The 20113-nt window shown below is 28.0% G+C and overlaps 3 protein-coding genes across 7 annotated transcripts in view; 2 read left to right on the plus strand and 1 right to left on the minus strand.

The window, feature by feature from the left end:
• LOC122636310 (probable ribonuclease ZC3H12C) overlaps window positions 1-4426 on the plus strand; it is a 36341-nt gene extending 31915 nt beyond the window's left edge. Inside the window, exons 8-9 of the mRNA XM_043827393.1 lie at window positions 3342-3346; window positions 4412-4426. The gene's annotated coding sequence lies outside the window, so the exon portion shown is untranslated. The remainder of the gene's footprint in view (window positions 1-3341; window positions 3347-4411) is intronic.
• The window catches only part of LOC122636307 (midasin), a 107626-nt gene that overhangs the window by 4011 nt on the left and 83502 nt on the right, over window positions 1-20113 (plus strand). The window contains exons 7-15 of the mRNA XM_043827388.1: window positions 62-243; window positions 639-825; window positions 1061-1714; window positions 1821-2298; window positions 2374-2746; window positions 2837-3154; window positions 3299-3610; window positions 3696-3923; window positions 4073-4201. Coding sequence (XP_043683323.1) covers window positions 62-243; window positions 639-825; window positions 1061-1714; window positions 1821-2298; window positions 2374-2746; window positions 2837-3154; window positions 3299-3610; window positions 3696-3923; window positions 4073-4201 — 2861 coding nt within the window. The remainder of the gene's footprint in view (window positions 1-61; window positions 244-638; window positions 826-1060; window positions 1715-1820; window positions 2299-2373; window positions 2747-2836; window positions 3155-3298; window positions 3611-3695; window positions 3924-4072; window positions 4202-20113) is intronic.
• The window catches only part of LOC122636311, a 56513-nt gene continuing 43451 nt past the window's right edge, over window positions 7052-20113 (minus strand). For 3 of the 5 annotated variants that reach the window (XM_043827399.1, XM_043827400.1, XM_043827398.1), the window contains 7 exons: window positions 13874-14075; window positions 12619-12871; window positions 11654-11908; window positions 11396-11515; window positions 10680-10862; window positions 9215-9526; window positions 7052-8621 (listed from right to left, as the gene is read on the minus strand). In XM_043827399.1, the coding sequence (XP_043683334.1) occupies window positions 8451-8621; window positions 9215-9526; window positions 10680-10862; window positions 11396-11515; window positions 11654-11908; window positions 12619-12871; window positions 13874-14061 (1482 nt within the window). In that variant the 5' untranslated portion in view covers window positions 14062-14075 and the 3' untranslated portion in view covers window positions 7052-8450. The remainder of the gene's footprint in view (window positions 8622-9214; window positions 9527-10679; window positions 10863-11395; window positions 11516-11653; window positions 11909-12618; window positions 12872-13873; window positions 14076-20113) is intronic. The other 2 variants (XM_043827402.1, XM_043827401.1) reach the window with 2 other exon arrangements.

A 20113-nucleotide genomic window follows, 5' to 3' on the forward strand; every position in this document is an offset into this window, starting at 1 on the left:
TTTTTTTTTTTTTTTTTTTAAACGAAGTAAAAATTTTCTGATATTTCTTTTTCTGTATCAGGTCATTGGATCATATTGGACGAATTAAATTTGGCACCGAGCGATGTTTTGGAAGCATTAAATAGAGTTCTCGATGATAACAGAGAATTGTTTATACCGACAACTCAACAAGTCATTAAAGCGCACGATAATTTTATGCTTTTTGCAACACAAAATCCGCCTGGATTATACGGTGGTAGAAAGGTAATTTATGACTTTTTAATTTTCGTTATACGATTTTATATCCTAGGATATATGTATGTACCTGGCAAAGAAGGGTCCTTTTTATGTCGATAAATGTTTGAAAAGTTTGCCAGGAGAAATTTTTACCTGTTCTTTAGAATATTAAATCTCCGTCTCTCTCTCTCTCTCTCTCTTTGTCCGTAGAGACTCATTTCTTTTCTATTGCCTTTAAAAAAATTCCTTTATCGTTTGCAACCTGAATGTAAAACAATACATAGGATTAAGATTTCCAGGTAAAAACGTGTATTGTACCTGATTAGATCAACGAAAACCGTGAAAATTATGACCCTTGCTTACAACTGTTCAGACTCTTGGATCTTAACATTTATTTTTTCAACTAATTTCATTTTGTTCAGGTACTTTCTCGAGCATTCAGAAACAGATTCGTCGAATTGCATTTTGATGAGATTCCTCCTAACGAATTACAAATAATATTGCATGAAAGATGTCAAATGCCTGAATCTTATTGCAAGCAGGTGATTAATGTTATGACAGATTTACAGATAAGACGTAAGAGCACAGCTGCGTTCGCTGGTAAACAAGGTATGTGTATCTGATATTTTATTGCAATTTAATGTTAATAAATCTTTCAACATATAACAATATGTCATAATTATTTTTTTTCTTTTCTTTTTTTTTTTTTTTTAAACAATATAACAATATATTGGAATTGAAAATTATTTTATACTATTATATTTGACTTATTATATTTTGATATAGTTTACATAATATATTTTAATACAGTTTTAATAATATTATTATATTTTATTATATATAGGTTTTATTACATTGCGCGATCTTTTTCGATGGGGCGAACGATATAGATTAGCACCAAATATCATTGATGATAAATTCTACGATTGGAGTCAGCATTTAGCGGACGAAGGTTATTTAGTTCTTGCTGCAAAGGTTCGTAAAACGGATGAAGCAGATGAGATAAGAAAAGTAATAAAGAAACATTTAAAGAGAGACGTTGATCCGGATAATTTATTTTCATTGAATGATAAAACGTCCTCGGTAACGAGACATATATTGCAACAGATACTAGATAAAAATAATGCATATTTCAAACATATAGTTTGGACTTATCATATGCGTAGAATGGCGGTCTTAGTAAAGAAATCATGTCAATTTAAAGAACCAGTTTTGTTAGTGGGTGAAACTGGTTGTGGTAAAACAACTGTATGCCAATTAATTGCCGCTATGAATGGACAAACGATGCGTAGTATTAATTGTCATTTGCATACGGAATCGTCTGATTTTCTTGGTAATTTAAGACCAGTTAGAGAACGTAATAACGTAGAAAATTCGAAACTTTTCGAATGGGTCGACGGTCCATTGATTGTTGCTATGCAAAAGGGTGATCTTTTTTTAGCCGATGAAATTTCTTTAGCGGACGACAGCGTCTTGGAAAGATTAAATTCGTTGCTTGGTGAGTATAATAAAAATAAAAAAAACAAAAAAGAAATAATAATAATAATGAAAATAATTTATCTAATATTCATTTTATATTAAATATCCTTATTTATATATATAAGAACCCGAACGAAGTTTACTTTTGGCCGAAAAGGGATTGAAATTAACGGACGAGGAGGATAACAGTACTGTTATGGCCGATGAAAAATTTGTATTTATTGGTACTATGAATCCCGGTGGTGATTATGGGAAAAAAGAATTGTCACCGGCACTTAGAAATCGTTTTACAGAAATTTGGTGCGAGCCTTGTATAGCAATGAACGATTTAAACGATATAATAATACATAATCTTGATACCAAGTTGTTAGATTACAAGCAACCGATCGCTAAAGCAATATTATCTTTTATTCAATGGTTACCGACAACCGACGTGGGAAAAAAATTAGTCGTTAGTATACGTGATATATTAACTTGGTTACATTTTATAAATATATGCACGTGCAATGAGACAATGAAATTAAATATCAGTGATGCATATTATCATGGAGCTTGTTTAACTTATATTGACAGTCTTGGATCGGGATTAACAAGTTCAGAAAAGTGAGTATAAAATTATAATAATTTGTTCATAGAATAAATATGATATCAATAAAATATTAATTTCTTGTTTTATAGATCATCCAATTTATTCGAGTTCAGAGATGCCGCTTTAAACTATATAAAATATCAAATTAAAGATACATTGCGTTCTAATTTATACGAGGGATTTTCTGAAAAAAGTAATGTTTCTTTCGACGATATAAATAATACATTTGGTATCGCACCGTTTTATATTAAAAGAGGCTCCACTAACATACACCAGGATATACAATTTACATTTTCACCGACTACTACTAAATTAAATGCATTGAAACTTTTAAGAGCATTGCAATTAAATAAACCAATATTATTAGAAGGAAGTCCGGGTGTAGGAAAAACAAGTATTGTTTCTGCATTGGCGAAAGCATCAGGAAATGCATTACTTCGAATTAATTTGAGTGATCAAACGGTATGTAAAATAATATTTTTTTTTTTTTTTCATTTGCAATTTCCATTGATGTTAATAATTTCTTTTGTTTCTTTTTTCTTTTTTTTGTAGGATATATCTGATCTCTTTGGAGCGGATCTTCCAGTAGAAGGAGGTCAAGGCGGTGAATTCTCATGGAGAGACGGACCGTTTTTAAGAGCTTTGAAAGCCGGCGAATGGATTTTGCTAGATGAATTAAATTTAGCTTCTCAGTCTGTGTTAGAAGGTCTCAATGCTTGTTTCGATCACAGAGGAGAAATTTATATACCTGAACTTGGAAAAACATTTTCTGTAAAGTCAGGTACCAGATTATTTGGATGTCAAAATCCATTAAAACAAGGTGGTGCTAGAAGAGGTCTTCCAAAATCATTTTTGAATCGATTTACTCAAGTAAGTTTTTTGTGATAAATATATATATTTTTATTATTATTAAATATAGGTTAAATATATAATTAAATGAATTATTAATTATCATATTTTTCTTTTCTTTTTCTTTTTTTTTTTTTTAATTTATTTGATCACATTATATTACAGGTTTTCATTGATACTTTAACCGAAGATGATTTAGTGTTCATACTTAACGTACAATTTCCTCAATTATCAGATGAACTTATTAAAACAATGGTTAAATTTAATAGCGTATTGGCGTCAGAAATTGGTGTTATCTGGGGTCATACTGGTTCACCTTGGGAATTAAATTTACGAGATATTAGTAGGTGGTGCGAATTAACTGTGAAAGAACGGGACGACTGTAGTAAAGAATTTAAAAACAATTACTATAATCCTGGAGACACTGTAGAGCTTATTTATGTCGGTCGAATGCGAACGCAGGAAGACAAGCAAAGAGTGAGATAAACAGAACACTATATCATTTTTATAATTATTTTAATGTAATTTCTTTTATAAGGAGAATATTTAATATTATATTTAGGTTCGACAAATATATCAAGAATATTTCCCAATTGAAAAATATCCACTTTCATCGTCTGAATCTTCTATATATATTACAGAAGAAACATTATATATAGATGATGTAAAGTTGGCTATATCGCGGTCTGCGATATATACTAGTAATTCAAATTTGTTATTACTGAGAGATCAAAGAAGGACACTAAAACAACTTATGCAGTGTATTAACATGAATTGGATGTCTATACTCGTAAGTATTATCTTTTTCTTTACTTCTTTTTAAATATATTTTTTATATGCGTATATGTGACACAACACATTCTACGATGTAACATATATTTATATTTATATCATTCCTGAGAGCTTAAGTTTAATTTGTTTGTGCGTTATATTTAATAGGTCGGTGCATCTGGTTGTGGAAAGAGTAATGTGGTTCGATTGCTAGCTAATTTGGTAGGACAAAAGCTCAGGTGTATTGTTGTCAACTCAGCGATGGACACAACAGAGATATTAGGAGGTTTTGAACAGGTAAGTGATTGTCAATAAAAATATATGTATATATATATATTTATAACATGATTCTTTGCATTCGAATAATATTACTAACATGAGAATACCTTAAGGATTAAGAGTTTTAAAGCTTTCAAAGCCGTCTTTCATTTTTGTTATATTTACATATAACATGTAAATGTGTACAATAGTAAAATTTTCAAATAGAAAATCTGTTCAATACAAGAGGAAATAAATATCGTCGGAGGTTCGTTTTTTAAGTATCTGTAAAGGATAAAAATATTATGGGTGGGAATATTGGAATGATTGAATTCGATTGTGAAGAGTCAAGACAGATATGTATATATTACAATTATTACTATTCGAGTTGTATCCGGATATTTGAGTACTACTGAAGATAAATTCGGGTAAATGAAAAATATCTGATTATTTTGATATTAATAATGTTTTCGATTAATTTATATTTTCTTTGCGATATATAATAAAAGTATGAAAAACAATGAATTATTTGGAATCTTAGATATCTTTATTTTTTTTTTTTTATGGAGATATCATTAAATCGATATTGTCGGATAAATTAAATTAAAAATATTTTTATACGATTAAATATCATTAGTAAAGCGAACTCTGTGATTGAACGATGTGACGATAATGAATTTAATATAAATGTATATTAAACTTGTATTTTTCATTTATCTTATGTATTTTATCGAATACTCGGTATCTAATGGGTATCTAATGGATCGGGTTATATTCTTGAGTAATAATATTCTACATTTAGAGATAGAATCAGGTACTCGGAGTAGTTTTGACTTTTCGATACTCCGTATATGTGTTCATTCAGAAAAAAAGATTTGTTAATCTTTAAAAAAAATTTTTTCGCAACGTTAAATAAAATTTTAACATTTGTTTTATTTATTTTATATTTATTTTATCTATTGAAATAAGTAAATAAATTTTTATATACTGTGAATCAATATATTCTTCAAATTTTTATTTTAATTCAAAATAATTTGCGCGATTATCTACGTGTATGAGTTATTTTTAATAAGTTTGAAGCATTATTTATTTATGAAGGGAGAGAGTGGTGTATGTCTGTATATGTATTTTTTTTTTTTAAACATATGTGAAACACATGATACATAATTAGAGCAGAGTTTTGAAAATTTTGACTGATTTATCCGTTAGATAGCACTGTTCGAGCACGTTGATAACGTTTGATAATAATGAAATAACATTACAGAAATGTAACTTATGATCAAGGGGATTTATATATAAAGTTAATTTGTATATTTGATTATTGATGTTCGAATATATATATATATATATATTTTTTTTTTTCGTTTCAATTTTAATTATGCAATAACGCGCAGAAATAAATGGAAAATATTTATCGGTAATTAATTTTGTAAGTTTGCAGATAAAAAGATTGAAATTTAATATTCTATCATTATCTAATTATTATAATGTGATCATCTAATTTTCATATATATATATACCGTATATTAATAGCTGTACATTGATATGCATTAGACTGCTTCGTAACAAATTCTGTATTATTCTAATATCAGTTTTCAACATTTCGTTCTTTTTTCTTTTTTCGTTTTTCTTTTTTTACTTTTTTATACTTTATACAGTCTTGATCAACTTGTTGTTTTTTTAAGCATTAACATTCGATTTTTTATTTTTGAAATATTTTTCATAAATGATGTTTAATCCTTTCACTTGATTATTGTAATTTTTGTAATTTTCCGTCGTAAAGTATATGAGATTACTATGAGAAATTTAAAAAAGGAAAAACAAAAATTTAGATAAGGTATTAATGTGTGGGATAGATCGATAGGGTGTTTTGTTCTTTTCTTTTCTTTTCTTCTTTTTTTTTTTCTTTTTTTTTTTTCACATAAAAAATATTTGAAGGTGTATATATACATACATATATATATATATATATATACACATAATTATTTTATAAGAAAACGGAATCGTTCATTATCAATGTTTACATATACATGTATAGATGCCTATTATATTGCATAAATTACTTATATATATAATTTTCAACTATAGATACATATCATGACATAGATTTTTTTAACATAATCGATACATAATTTTTAACATAATCAACATATAGATATTTTTCATTTATTTTATTGCGACTTCTTTTTTGCATTCTTTTTTTTTTTTCTTTTTCTTTTTATGTCATTGCTGCTTAACGATGCTAGGACAATAATAAGCGATCACAGATACATTTAGATATAATATTTAATCGAGAGATAGTTCTCGTTTTAATACGTTTTATATATGTAGGTGTGTATATATATATATATATACACACACACACACACATACACACAACATATCATATATATATGTACAAGAGTTACATTCGTATGTTTTTTTTCTTTTTTCTATTTCTTTTCCTTTTTTTTTCTTTTGTTTATTTCTTTTTTGTTTAGTCTTTTTTGTCTAGTTCTTTTTTATTACGAATCTATTCCATATAAAATGACGTAAAAGCAAAGTCAAAAACTTTTTTATTAGATCTATCAATGAAAAGTTCAGTCTGTTATTTCACTGAATACGTTAAGTACGCTTATTATTATTAGGATGAAGAGTTCGTTAAATTGTAACGATCATATATTTACGCCATTTTCTTTTTTATTTATTTATGTTTTTTTTTTCATATATGTACTTTTTTTTCTTATTGATTCTATTAACTAATATTCTATCAAATGTCATTATGCAATATGCATTGAGTGGAACTATAACTACAAATTATATGAAATTATCAATCAACAGATAGCGATATATATATATATATATATATATATATATATATTTATATATATTTATACATACATACACACACAAAAACACACATACACACACACACCGTTGTGCAATGTAACATCGGCTGATAAAGATTCAATTCAACATTTAATAGTACGCTCATAGAGAAAATTATAAAAGCTATCAATTACAATGATATATTTATATTTTATATAATTTAATGTATATACTTATACTATATTATTAATACTTTCGAAACTTCATATCGCGAAGTTTCATTTTATTTTATGTTTATCAGCATAGTTTATACGTGATTAATACTATTAATCTACATTACTTTTTTTTTGTTTTGTTTTCTTTTTTTTTTTCAATTTTCCCTTAATTGAAAAAAGAAAAAAAAGACTATTGAGATACGTAAATCACGATTGATATACGAAATATAATATTTTCAACGTAGGAATTTGTTATTTTAAATTAACATTTTCAAACGTTGCGAAAGAAAAATCAAAAATTAGACTTTCCGAAGCTCGTTTATTTTTTCTTTTCTTTTCTTTTTTTTTATTTCTTTTTGAAAAAAATGTATTCTTCTTCAGTAAGATAACATGAATATTGTAATAAGCGTACTTTTTTCCATTCTTTTCTTTCTATAATTTTAATTTGATTTTATTCATCATAGTCATCTATCTCATGACTAAACATTTCAATTAATTTTGCTGTCTAATCTTAGGTGAATAAAAATGGTTAGTAAAAAGTTGTCGATTAATTCGTTCGTTGAATCTAATAAGGAGAGATGGAAATCGTATGTTTCGTACAAGTATTCTTTCTTTCTTTCTTTTTTTTTTTTTTACAAATATTTTGCATATATGTATATATTTTTTATATGTATATCTAACAATAAGGATGTATATCGAGATGCTCTCTGATAGAGATTTTTGATAAATTATATTCACACACTTATTCCATCGGATGAAGATTAGTTTAGAACGGACAAAAACGTCTCGATATAACAGTTATATCAATCGAATTTTATTTCTACATCAGTTCGTACCATGGGGATCGATAAAGAGGTGCCAGTTCTAATCTCTACGAATTTATATTAGAAATAATTCTTTCCGCTTTTTTTTTTCCATTTCCTTTTTGTTTTTTTTTCTTTTTTTTTTTTTCTTTTTTTTTCGAGTTAGAGTTTGTGCAATATTGAAGAAATTTCAAGATAGATATCCTAAATCGATTACGTTTTCACGATGATGACCCTTCGTTTTAATCCGATTAGAAAGATTTATTTCGTTTTTTTTCTCTCTCTCTCTCTCTCTTTCTCTTTTTTTTTTTTTACGAGGAAACATAGCGGACAAATAGTTTGTCCATTTTCACGATACAATAATCTTCCCTTTGATTAAACGAGAATTTTTTTTCTTTCTCTTTTTTTTTTTTATACGTATATATATATAATAATATCGATATATATAATAGTTCGAAAGTTTTATTCACTGGGTAGATCGCTGCTAGTAGGACTCGTCATTTGTAGATCATTCAGTTGTGGTGGTGGTGGTAACAAAAGACTAGGTCTTCTTGATAATTCTTCCTCATAAAGACTCGATGTACTTTTCGGTCTTGAAATTAAACTCCATGGATCTGGTGGAACTTGATCCTCCTGTAACGTTATTATGTATGCTAAGATGACTTTAATCTCCAAAAAAAAAAAAAAAAAAAAAAAAGAAAAAAAAACGTTTACCTATAAATATTAGATCCACTTTAGAATAAAAGTTCTGTCCCTTCTGAATTAATTTTTTAACTTCTAAGGACATACGAATGGAATCATATTTTTATCGAGGAAAAATTTCCAAACTTTTTATCGAGATGAAAGAATTAATGAAATATTATTAATCTTTTCTCGTTTACTCATTTCAATCGACGAATCATTTCAATTATGTCAATCATATTTTTATTCGTTCTCGATACCTCCATTTATCCAATATTATTGTATAAAAATGTTGAATGTTTAAGATGTTAAGATTTACGAAATTAATTTGTCCTTGGATTAGCAAAAATGTTATGACGTATTTTTGGATTGATAGAGATTACTAGAAATAAAAACAAATTATTCTTTTTCCTCCTTTTTGTTTGTTTTTTTTTTTTTTATATATACTTAAAAAATGGACAGAATTTTTAAATAGATCTAACATATCTATATATATACATATATATATATATAATATATAGATATAGAAATGAAGATATATTTACAACGACTAGATGTTTAGCGTTAGGTGGTAAAGGTGGTTTCAAAAGTGCAACATCAGTGAGATCGCAAGCAGCTGTTGATATAGGCTGTACTAAGGGTGGATCCGGTGGAGATGGTACGTTCAATGGTGGTTCATATCTTGGTGGTTGTACACTTTGGATAGTATTATTTGCTGTAGTACCTAAAATCCACCGAGCTATGCTCTCGCAACAGGTACAACAGACATCCGACATTCCTTGTCTTAGACCTTTATGTAAGGTCAAAAAAAGGGTTGGATTGACGAAGGCATGCACATAAGCTATGTGCAAAGTGACCTAGGAAAAAATACATCTGCTTTAAAATTTTTTTAATTTTGATAATAATAATAATAATAATAATTTTAATAGAAACAATTCTTTTTATTTTGTTATTATTATTTTTTTTTTTTTTTGTAAAAAAATTATTACTGCTTCGTTATATCTCTAAAAAAATTCAGATATCTATGTAAGTTGATCAGAGTTATTGTCCCTCCCTGTTATATATGTATATAACGTCATGTAATTTTGAGGTCAGGAATTTAAGTCAGGAATTTAAGTCAAGAATTTAAGTCAAGAATTGAGTCGATGATTATAAAAGTGATCTAAATTATTCGAGATATTACAAAACATGTTTGTTTCGTCGCACGTACATTCACACACATACGCACACATGCTATTCTTAAAATTTTTATATTATGTAGAAAAGAAAGAGTATATATAGTTAATTTCCCTTTTAGTCGTTATAGAAAAATAATTTTTAATTGATACAAAGGCAAGTGTCAAGATATTTTAATGTTAGATCATAATAATTTATTGTTAGATCATTTTGAAAGTGACTTATTAAATTTTCTATTAATTATTTTCTTTTATAAAATTTCAAATTTATTGATTATAGTTTTGGAAAGAAAGAAAACATCTCTATCTTTTTTCTTTCTTTTTTCTTTTTTTACTATTGTTTAGATAGTTAAAAATTCTACTCGGAGTCGACTTATTTTATTCAAGTCGTATTAAAAATTCTTTTACTAGGTGCATTTAAAATTCTTTTACTACACGCGCATTTAAAATTAAAAGAGATAAGATGAATCTGAGGTCGTTAGGTAGAGTCTGTAGGATTAGGATCTTCAGGTAAAGGAGAGTGTTTCATTATCCATTAATGGAATACCCATAGGATCTATATTAAAACCTAAGTAAAAATTAATATAGTATATTTATATACACTGATCCTTCCTTCGGTTTACTCCAAATGAATTAAATAAAGTACTTAGAAAATTGTATCCTAGAAAATTTTATGTATATTAAGAGTAGAATCAGTGTACATATATACAGCTATATTGGATCATATACTTTGCTTAAGCATGAAAAAAAAGAAAAGGAAATAATTGAGTTTATAAAAGATTAATTTAGTTTAGTATAAAAAAAGAAAAAAAGAAAAGGTCATATTTTTTTATACCTCATAACCAATCGCGTTTCCTATGATAGGATGATGCACTAGCGTGACGAAAAATAGTGGTCCCCAAAATATCACGTACGCTGCAGTAATAACCAGGAACATTTTTACCCTTTGCACACCCTCCTGTTCCATTCTTCTCAAATAATTTCTCATCTTTCTGTACTCCTCCAGAGCATTGCTTCTCTGAAAATAAATATCAGATTGATATCATAAATATAAACGTTGTTATATATAAAGAATTTTATTTATTATCGATGTTTTTTTTTTTTTTTCTTTTCTTTTTTATGAATCAATTATAGTAACACAAAATAGTAGGAATTTTGATCATGAAAATATCGTATTTTTATTCTTTCGAGATTCATAAATAAACATTCCATTATAAACAAGGAATTTATAATTATTATTTTTTTCTTTCTATAATATCTATTATTTTTTATTATTTACAACTAAACCGAATGGATATGTAAAATAGAAATTTTGATTATGAAATGTCGTATTTATGGAATTGATTCATTAATAAACTGAAGATTGCAGGATAATTAGTAAAATTGAATTTTTTTTTTTTACTTGGAGGAACACATTTCTTTTTTCTTTTTTTTTTTTCTTCTTCTTCTACTTGTATGAATCAAAAGAGATTTGTGTTTGAGTTTTAAATCGCAAGAAAAAAAAAAAAAAAAGAAAAAAAGAAAAATACTTTAGAATTAATTTAGTTTTACTTTTGGTGTCACTGGAGTTCGAGCATCGTTCGTGTCATCTTCACAAGGAACGGTACTCGATCCTCTTTGGTGAGCACCAGTGACGTGGACCAATGTAGTAACAAGATCAGCTACACGAACCTAAAAATATATTTTATAGTATGGTTAATTAATCATTTACATTTTTTTCTTCTTTTCTTTTTTTTCTTTCTTTTTTTTGTTTTCCTTCTTTATGACAACGCCGATGAAATTAATATCAAGGACGGACACGTAACGTACCGCTTCTATATTAGCTTTTGTCAAGTCTCTGTGTAGTTTTCGTAAATGAAAAAGTGTGAGTGCCACACAGATTATATTTATGACGATCCAAAGAACGTTGAGAATGTAGTGACGAAAGGGACCATGCACCAGTGGACAGCTCGGTGCATTGTGTCCACTTTCTGTGTTGGCTGCCAGTGCACCGCTTAGAAACGTCGGACCAAGATTTATGGTTATGCTAGCGAACCATATCATAAAGGTACCAAATAGTACACACTGCAAAATTACATACACATATCAAATACACATCATTTTTAACATTATTTATCGACCGTTTAAATAAACACTCTGTTATCGACGTTCAACGAATTATTATTTTACGTTCAACAAGTAGTTAAATAAATAAATATATGTGTATATATATTGACAAGATGAAAAATTTATTTTTGGAAAAGTAATTTTTTTTATATCGTTCATATAAACTTGCCCATTGATAAATTTTTTGTTTCTTTATTTATTTATTTATTTGTTTTTTAATATGTTTACTACTTTTCTGGTTAAGTTTTCAATCGATAGGATTGGACTGTTCGTTAATAAATTGTTATTGGTGTTATCTTTTTTTTCTTTTTTTTTTTTTAAATCTGTTAACATCAATATGAATTCGATTGACTATTCGACGAAATCATCGGATAATAATTCTTTTTAATATCGTTAGTCATGACGTTACGATTAATTAATCTCGTTCAGAGTTTTTAGGATACTCGTTCGAAATCGAATTTCAATGGAACGTAACAAATTTCAAATGTGAGTCAGTAAATATGTGGTTTATAATATTAATCGGTCAGTATCGATTTTCGATAAAAAAAAAAAGGAAAAAAAAAATCTTTCGATTCTTTTTTACGTTTTCTTTTCTCGTTTCTTTTTATTTATTTATTTTTTTTTGTTCTTTTTTATATTCAATGATTATCTGACGACTATTATATTACCTGCGGTGAATCCATAAGTAAAGGAGCGGTTAACTCAACTTCCTCATCGCTCTCAGGGAATATGGGACTATCATTTAACACAGTTGTAAGCATATTCACTGTTGAAACTGTTACAAGTAGTAGGAAAGCTGTTTCGACTAGAGAGCATTTGTTAACTGGCTGACAATTCAAAATACTCGAGCCCAGGGGTAGTAAAATTGCAGCTCTTGCACAATCCACCATAGCTTGATGAAATAATAAGCCCTGAGACCATCTAAAAAACTCGTGTCATTTGTAATTCATACGTTTTATATCAAAGACCTACTTATATACATACATATATATATATATATATATAAATATATATATATATAAATTAGAGTATTATATATGTAGTACATATAAAGTGTCCTATTTCTCTCGAATTTGAATATCTCGTGAGATTCTGAATCAACTAATAAAATTTTTTATAGATTTCTTTAACACGAAATATAGTGTTAATATCTTTTTTTTTTTTTTCTTTTATAGAGAGTCAAATTAATTTTTTGAAATGATACTGTATGTATATATATGTATATATATTTTATAATTCGATAAGACTCATTCGTCAAGACGTATTAAACGACCTATCGTATACGATCATTCGTTATTTAAAAATGTTATAAATTATATTAAAAAAATTAGTGAGTTCGTAAGGAATATATAAAACTGTATCGCTGGTTGCCGTCTGTTAGAAGATTTCATGCTGTAAACAATGGCCAAACTTTTTATCTCTATTTATGTTTCTCAAATTACTAACGAGCTAAGTAAACGAAGTTTATTTCGCAAGAAGTTTGGCCCTTTTCTTACAAAATGCAGCCTAATAGCTGGTAACCAGCGATACAGGATTATATTCCTTCGAAACTCATAATTTACTACAATTTTGAAATAATAAATCATCTCATATGGCACGTTGTTTTAATACATTAAACTCCATTCAAACTTTGCTAAAGAAAAATATAATTAACTCCATCGAAGAAAAAAAAAAAAGAAAAAAAAAGAAGAAATAAATAATGAATAAATTTGACTTTGATATTGATCTGCAAAGAAAGGAAAAAGAAAACGATGTACCCTTTCGTATCAAAATTTTTTTAATAGAATTCAATATCTTCAGAGATATTCCAATTTTTCGAGATAAGTGGGACACTTCGTATATATATGTATATACACACATAAGTTTAGTTTTTTAATTGTTTTTGATTATTCTAAGACATTCTTTTAATTTTTTTCAAAATACCTTCGTAATTGTCGCTTCACTAGTATCAATGACATAAGTATGATATTAGCACCCATTCCAAGGGCACCAAGACTGAATATAACAGTTGCTTCAGCAACACCACCAGGATGACACTGAAATACTTTGGTGGCGTTGGATGTTACGTTTCCGGAGGCACCGATGCCGAACCTTAAATTTGCTCCTATCATTGCCACCGCTGAGCCTGTAAAAAGAAAAAGAAGAAAAGAAAAGAAAAGAAAAGAAAAGAAAAGAAATGAAATGAAATGAAATGAAATGAAACGAAATGAAACGAAACGAAACGAAACGAAATGAAAAGTCAATATTTCTCATCGAATTTTTTAATCAATCGGCAGCCATTACGAGACACAAATTAATATTTCCCGAAGGAACTATAATATTAATTTTATATAAAATATGTGTATATATATATATATATATCATACTTTTACTTTATTATCATTCTTCAATATCTCTTATTACATCGAGTTGTATTTGTTAAACCATGCTTGTAAAGTTTGAAAATCGTTTTTTTCTCTCTCTTCCTTTTTCTTTTTTTTTTTCTTTTTTTTTCCCTTCTCTCTCTTCTCCATTTACTCTTGTCTGATCATTTTCGATCCTTTGTTACCAGTTGTCAGACACAGAACTGGCGTCTGTCTGTCTAGTACTCTACTAACCTCTACTATTATCGCAATCCAATAACTAGATTAATTCTTTTTTTTTTCACTTTTTTTTTTATTTTTTATTTCTTTTTTACTCTCTTAACACGTTCGTCATCGATCGTTTTTATTATTCGTTTTGTTCATCCCTTTCTCTTTCTCTCTTTCGAAGATTCTTATAGAAAGCCATTAGCTCGTTATTACCAAGAACTATGTACTAACTTCCGAGTTTGTCTATTATACCTTTATTACAAAGGACCGAAGACAGAGCTTACTATTGTCGGATATATATTCTAACTGACTCGTGTCAACTTTCTCTGAAAATCAGTTCACCCTTTTCTTCTTCCCCTTTCTCTTCTCTTCTCATTCTCTCTCCCCAAAGACTCGTATCCTCTTTCGCGAGTTATCACGTTATCGACGAAACCGAATAGAATCTCGGCTATTTCCATCTCCGGTGAAATTTCTGGCCACGTTTCCGGTATGCCTAACTCCATGAACCCCGTCGAGTTTCTCTTGTTAATAAACCTACCCGGAGCTTACTCAGCTTCTATTGCGATTAGTTGAGTAGCGTAGCTGTAGGTTTGGTCTTTGTTGGTTATGACGTAGTATGTGCCATCATTGTTAATCCCATTTTATGGGTTATCCGAAACACGTATCGACATGTGATAAACCCTAGACAACATAGCGAGATAATAGAATTTATAATGATAGAATTTTCCAATTTTTACGATATTATTTATTTGTTTTTTTTTTTTTTTTTGATATCATTAAAGTCAAATTACGTTTAATGGTTAATTGATTTTTCTTATGGTTTAACGTATTGCTATCGTTTGTTAAGGGTTTTCGATTCTCTTCTTTTTGTTGATCCTTTTTGTTTATTTATTATTATTATTATTTTTGTTTCGTTCAGTCATCGAGAGAATTAAACGAACGAGTGATTATTTTTCTTTTTATTTTTGTCAATAGAATCTCTAGGACTTTTATCGTCTTTGGTATTGATTAATAAGATTTGTTTTACGACGAACGTGTTAAGAAAAAAAAAAGAAAATAAAAAAAAAAAATAAAAGAAATTAAAGAAGGAGAGAAAATAGAGAACGAAAAGAACTTTTTTTTTTTTACTTCTTCGTTGTCTTGTTCAGTAACAAGTTTGGTAAACTAACTCGAGCGAAGGAATACCAAACCACGATATACACTGTACATACATTTGTTGTATCTATGTATACATACGTATTCGAATGCTTTACACAGTTCTCTTTGGCTTTACCTTCGAACTAAATTCGACGTTGTAAGATCACTGTTGAATAATTGATAGAGAATCGAGCAAGCGAGTGCGCACAGAAAATGTCGAAAAGATCAACCAAGTGAAATCATAGGAATCGACGAAATAAGAAAATAGGACTCCTAACTGAAAAAAACTATTATTATATATATATATATATTCGTTGTTCTGAATGTGTAATTTATTTTTAATCGACGTATAAAATTAAAAAAAAAAGAAGAAAAAAAAGACAAAAAATCCACACGTAGGGACAAAACAGGGGCGGAATAATTACTGATGTTGTACGGTCCTAGAATTGAATTACGTGTTGCCTACATGAATATGCATCGGCCGTCCTTTTAACGACATCTACTGTTTCCTAGTTGGACACCATTAAAAACATTTCTCTGGTGGTTATGGAAATATGATATGAATGATACTTGATGTATAAAAGAAGAAGAAGAAGAAGAGGAAGAAGAAACGAAGAAAAGAAAAACTATAAATTTGTCGTCAATAAGTTTCTTTGTTTCTTCCTTTCTTTCTTTTTCGTTTTTTCTATCTTCTTTTTTCTTTCTCTTTTTCATATCAATCAGAATTGTTTTTATTGGATTTAAAAAGAGAAAAAGAGGAAAAAAAAATTGGGAGTTATTTAAACGAACGATCTTATTTAAAGAATAATTTAAATATTTAGTTATTTTAATAATTTATAAATATTTGACAATCTAAATAATTTAATTAATAAATCTATAAAAAGAAGAAGAAGAAGAAGAAAAAAAGAAAAAAGAATATAAATTCTTCGTCAATGATTTTCTTTCTTTCTTCCTTTTCTCTTTTCTTTTCTTTTTCTTTTTCTTTTTCTTTTTCTTTTTCCTTTTCACATCAATCAGAATTATTTTTATTGGATTGAAAGAGAGAAAATGGGGAAGAAAAAAAAATTCGGGGTTTAGCTCGAATGATCTTATTTACCTCAATGATTTTATAACGGTTCACAAGAGAAACGAACCAAGGAACGAACGAATGAACGAACGAACAAAGTTTGAAGTTCAGGACTGAACTTTTGATCCTCTTACAGAATTAAGAAAGTTGAAGTGCCAAACGAACCGCTTCGAAGAAAGAGGCTCGTCGTTACGTTGCTTCGAACTATACCTAAAATATCTAAGTGTATTTTCTTTCTTTTCGCGAATTTAACCCTCTCGGTATTCGACAAACTCCAGAATTACAGATATCAAATGACTTGGAACGAATCGATCTAACAATAGTCAATTTTCTTGCGATAGCTTTCGTCGTTTAACGCGTCCAATTTTGTCTCTTCTCTTTCTCTTTCTCTATTTATTTTATTTTATTTATTTACTTATATTTTAAACCCGAAATTAGTTCGGCTCTTTCGTGATTCGATAAACTGCAAACTCGTAGATATCAAATTAATTGAAACGAATCGATCTCTGAACACAGTCAATTTTGTTTTGGTAGCTTTCGTTTTTTAACGAAATTAAAATTTTTTTTCTTCTTTCGTTTTCTTTTCTATTTTAATCGGGAATCAGTCTCGTCGTTGTAGGACAAAGTTTTAATTTTATTATTTATTTAATTTGCAAATTGAAGTTTCGGTACGAAATCAATTTAGTACGACATCTGATTGGATAGATACTTATATAGATAGATAGATACTTGTTTATACTAATTTTAGAGAGAAAGAGGAAGAAGAAGAGAGAGAGGGGGAGAGAGAGAGAGAGAGAGAGAGAGAGAGAGAGAGAGAGAGAGAGAAGAAAGAATCAAGCTTTCGTTAGCATAGTATAAGTAAATCCAATTATGCATCCCGAAATAAATTCGTTAAATCGCCACGAGCTTTTACGTTCCGGCATCCTTTTAACCCCATTTTTTTTTTATTATAGATACGATTGCAAAGAGCAGAGAAAGGATAAAATCCTTTCGATTAGTTAGAAAACGAAAGATGATCGTGAACCGTTTCCGTAATTATTCAGAAGTATTGACTATTATTATTTGATGAGATGATATTTATTAATATTCTTATCGAATATCAAGCCATCGATTATAATTCGAAATGATAGAACGTCATGTGTTTCTATCGTTGATTTATACATACATACATACATTAAATAAATTTGCTTTATAATTTACATAATATATTCTTATGGAATGATCGTATTATTCGTTAATAATTTAGAAAGAGGAACGCTTGAAAAGTTTTTCATATTTCCACTTTTCAATATTTTCGCTCGGTGGGCAATTTGTTTTAAATGGAAAGATTGTTTTATTATTATTATTATTATTATTATTATTATTATTGTTATTATTATTATTATTATTTTATTTTATTTTATTTTTTCTGTTTTTTCTTTTCTTTCTTTCTTTTTTTTTTCTTTTCTTTTTGATCAAGCCTTCATGTTATCAGGTGAAATCTACGTGATAAATTTGTCAGAGGAAATTAATTGGTAGGGATGACAAAACCGGAAGCATAGCATGATTGGATATTTACTGAGCGTGTTAGCGTCAGGTAAACATCATTACTCATCAAGTATCATGCGATACCTGAATTGGAAATTATTAAAGTTACGATCTAATAACAAATTGAAAATATGTTTGATACTATGTATTATTATTAATTAAATTTTTCATAGTGCTTTCACGTTGAACGAACTTAGAAGGTTGTTCTTATATGTCTATATATGTATATAGGATCGTTTAAGCGAGCAAGTAATTTCGGTGGATGGCATCAAAGATGTTAATTATCCTCTCTCTTCGCTTTAGTAATTGGCTCTCATGTGCCTCTTGATATGCCTCTAGCTAAATCTCCCCTAATTTTCCTAGATGATTGATCAATTAAGAATTTTTTCTTCAAATATATCTTGATAGAAATAAAATATATATATTTATATTGATTATAAACATAGTATTATAAATATATAAATAACATACACGTATATGCATACAGTATTTTTTATTTTAAGTGTATGCGTATGCATATGCATTTGTATACTGTACTTTATGATAAAAATAGTATAGTAAATAGTAAAAAATATATATGTATATATTATACGCTATTTGTTTTATTATATATATATATTTTTTTACTAACGTATTAGTAAAATAATAGAAAATAATTTCTCTCAAAGTAACGAATCCAAATACGTATGAAATTAAAACGTTAAGATAAAATTCTCCAAATTATGAACTTTACCTTCTCGAGTGTTTTCACTTTATATTTCAAAAAAAAGCTCGCCTCTGTACGGTACTTGTTTTAAACGGGAGATAAAAATTCACTGACGAAATGATATGGCTGGACCGCTCGAGGAGACTTTTGACCTAAGTTCAAGGGTCAATTTCGTTAGGTAACTACCACCTTGTAATTACATACAGCACGAATTGCCGAGTAAATTTCTTCCTTCGGGAATTAACTGACTCTTTAAAAAACACAAAAAAGAAAAATTGAAAAGAGAAAAAAGAAAGAACAAAATATACGTAAGTACGTATATATATTTATATGCGATTAAATTATCGTTCCTACGTTCGGATCGATTTGAGTTACAGAAATTGAAAACATAGATATAACTATCTGCCAAAAAGACGACAAAATAGAATAAAAAAAAACGTACGATTTGACACTAAAATATATCTTGAACGAATATATTTGTCGTTTATTTTGAAATCGGTGTAAGTTTTAATTTCGAAAAGAAAAAATGAATGAACGACTCTTATACTTATTCATTAAAAGTGTGAATAAAAAAAGGGAATATCAAAGTTTGAAAACACAATTTCAATAAAATTTCAATATAAATACGTATTAATTTAATATATCCGTACGATCAATATCAAATATAAAATAAAAAGTATGATCAACGAAAACATAATTTCTTTTTTTTTCCTTCAAACGATTCGTATAATAACAATCGTTGGAAAAAAGAACCGCATGTATTTATCAATCTCTTGTTCGATCGATTGAAATGCAAAATTAGATACTTCGAAGGATAAAAAAACAAAATGAAAACAAAGTAGACGAACTTGCACCGCTTTCAACGTATAAACGGTTTATATGTTACAATATTATCACAGATAAATTTTATCGCTTATCACCATAGTTTCACTGAAATAATCGTAGGACAAATAATCGTTAATAACGATCGTAGATACAATTTGTTTCTAATTACAACGCATTGAACAATCAAAGTCCTGTAATTTCCTTGTAATTATCCTGCGAACAGATTGAACCTGGTCGTAACCATCAATAACCATTTATAAAGCCGTAATATTGACCGTCACTTAACAATTGTATTTCATACTCTGGTTCTCAATTTAAATTATTATTATTAA

Source organism: Vespula pensylvanica, chromosome 21, assembly GCF_014466175.1.
Source record: "Vespula pensylvanica isolate Volc-1 chromosome 21, ASM1446617v1, whole genome shotgun sequence".
NCBI classification, from domain to species: Eukaryota; Metazoa; Arthropoda; class Insecta; order Hymenoptera; family Vespidae; genus Vespula; species Vespula pensylvanica.